The sequence below is a fragment of the Austrofundulus limnaeus genome, unplaced genomic scaffold (assembly GCF_001266775.1).
Source record: "Austrofundulus limnaeus strain Quisiro unplaced genomic scaffold, Austrofundulus_limnaeus-1.0 Scaffold181, whole genome shotgun sequence".
Classification (NCBI taxonomy): domain Eukaryota; kingdom Metazoa; phylum Chordata; class Actinopteri; order Cyprinodontiformes; family Rivulidae; genus Austrofundulus; species Austrofundulus limnaeus.
This window is the reverse complement of record NW_013952583.1, coordinates 982,044-983,175: the sequence shown is the minus strand read 5'-3', so window position 1 is coordinate 983,175 and position 1,132 is coordinate 982,044. Positions and strand designations below refer to the sequence as shown.

Genomic DNA, 1,132 nt, shown 5'->3' with positions numbered 1-1,132 from the left:
GAATAAATAAACACATTTTGCATTGTGGCAAATCCTCCTTCATAATTTCAGGTTTTTGATGCAACAAAAAGTTCTTCAGTTAAAATTTCTTCTATAAAAATGTTCTTTGTCTTTCCGCAGGTGCCAAAGGAGGTGAGGAAGGTGTAAACAAAGCATTCACTCTGAAGCAGACATTTGCAAGTGAATTGCGCCCTGCACTGTTTTTATTTTCTCCCCACATCAAACCCATGTCTGTAGTTTTGTGTCTTAGCGTTAGATCTATTCTGAATAACCCAGGCCTTTATGTGTCCCCCTGTCTTTGTGGCTGTCTGCTCCAGATGCACGGAAACAAGCAGCACATGCAGAAGGACTTCTTTTTGTTGAACTCCTCCAAGGCCCGCTCCAAGTCCTACATCAACCTGCGCGAGGTGACACAGCGCTTCCGCCTGAGCCCCGGCGAGTACGTCATCGTCCCCTCCACCTACGAGCCGCACCAGGAGGGCGAGTTCATCTTGCGGGTCTTCTCTGAAAAGAAGAACACCTCAGAGTGAGTGGACGAGTTCTGCAGGGGGTGAGCGGGGCTGCATGTGGAGGGTAAATTAGTCTGCCCTCAGAGCTTTAGATTTAGTCAGGCATCGTAAATTCTTCTTTGGGTCTTAGTAGAGTATTAGTGAAATACAACCAATATTAGAGTTATAATGRTATGTTTTTGTTTCAGATGTTTTGGTAAAAAAATGTAGCATAAAAAGCTCCATTTTCTCCAGGTTTTTACAAATCTCTTCCACAGGAACCTGTCCTTTTATAGATTAATTCAGAAGCTCAAAGCTACACTAAACATACATTTTATATTACATTTATTACACCTGAAACAAGCAAAAACCTTCAGGCAGGGGGCACCACCAGAGGGGACTGGCCCTTCCTAAAAAACTGGTGTTCCTCATTTCCCCAAAGCTTTTTTTTTTGTTTTATTTTATTTTATTGTCTTAAACTATTTAGGATTAGTAGAAACTCGTGGACATAAAAGCAACAACTATTTCTGTACAATTAGTAGCTTAAAATAAAATTATTAATTACATTTCAAATTAAAAAATATTTTTAAGGGATCCTCGATTAGTTGTAACATTAGACTTTATTTGATAAACATATTTTAACT

At 39.5% G+C, this 1,132-nt stretch overlaps 1 protein-coding gene across 2 annotated transcripts in view; it reads left to right on the top strand.

Annotated features, from left to right (window-relative positions):
- The window catches only part of capn3a (calpain 3a, (p94)), a 24,347-nt gene that overhangs the window by 7,224 nt on the left and 15,991 nt on the right, over window positions 1-1,132 (top strand). For both annotated transcript variants that reach the window (XM_014018050.1, XM_014018051.1), the window contains exons 11-12: window positions 121-132; window positions 318-526. In XM_014018050.1, coding sequence (XP_013873504.1) covers window positions 121-132; window positions 318-526 — 221 coding nt within the window. The remainder of the gene's footprint in view (window positions 1-120; window positions 133-317; window positions 527-1,132) is intronic.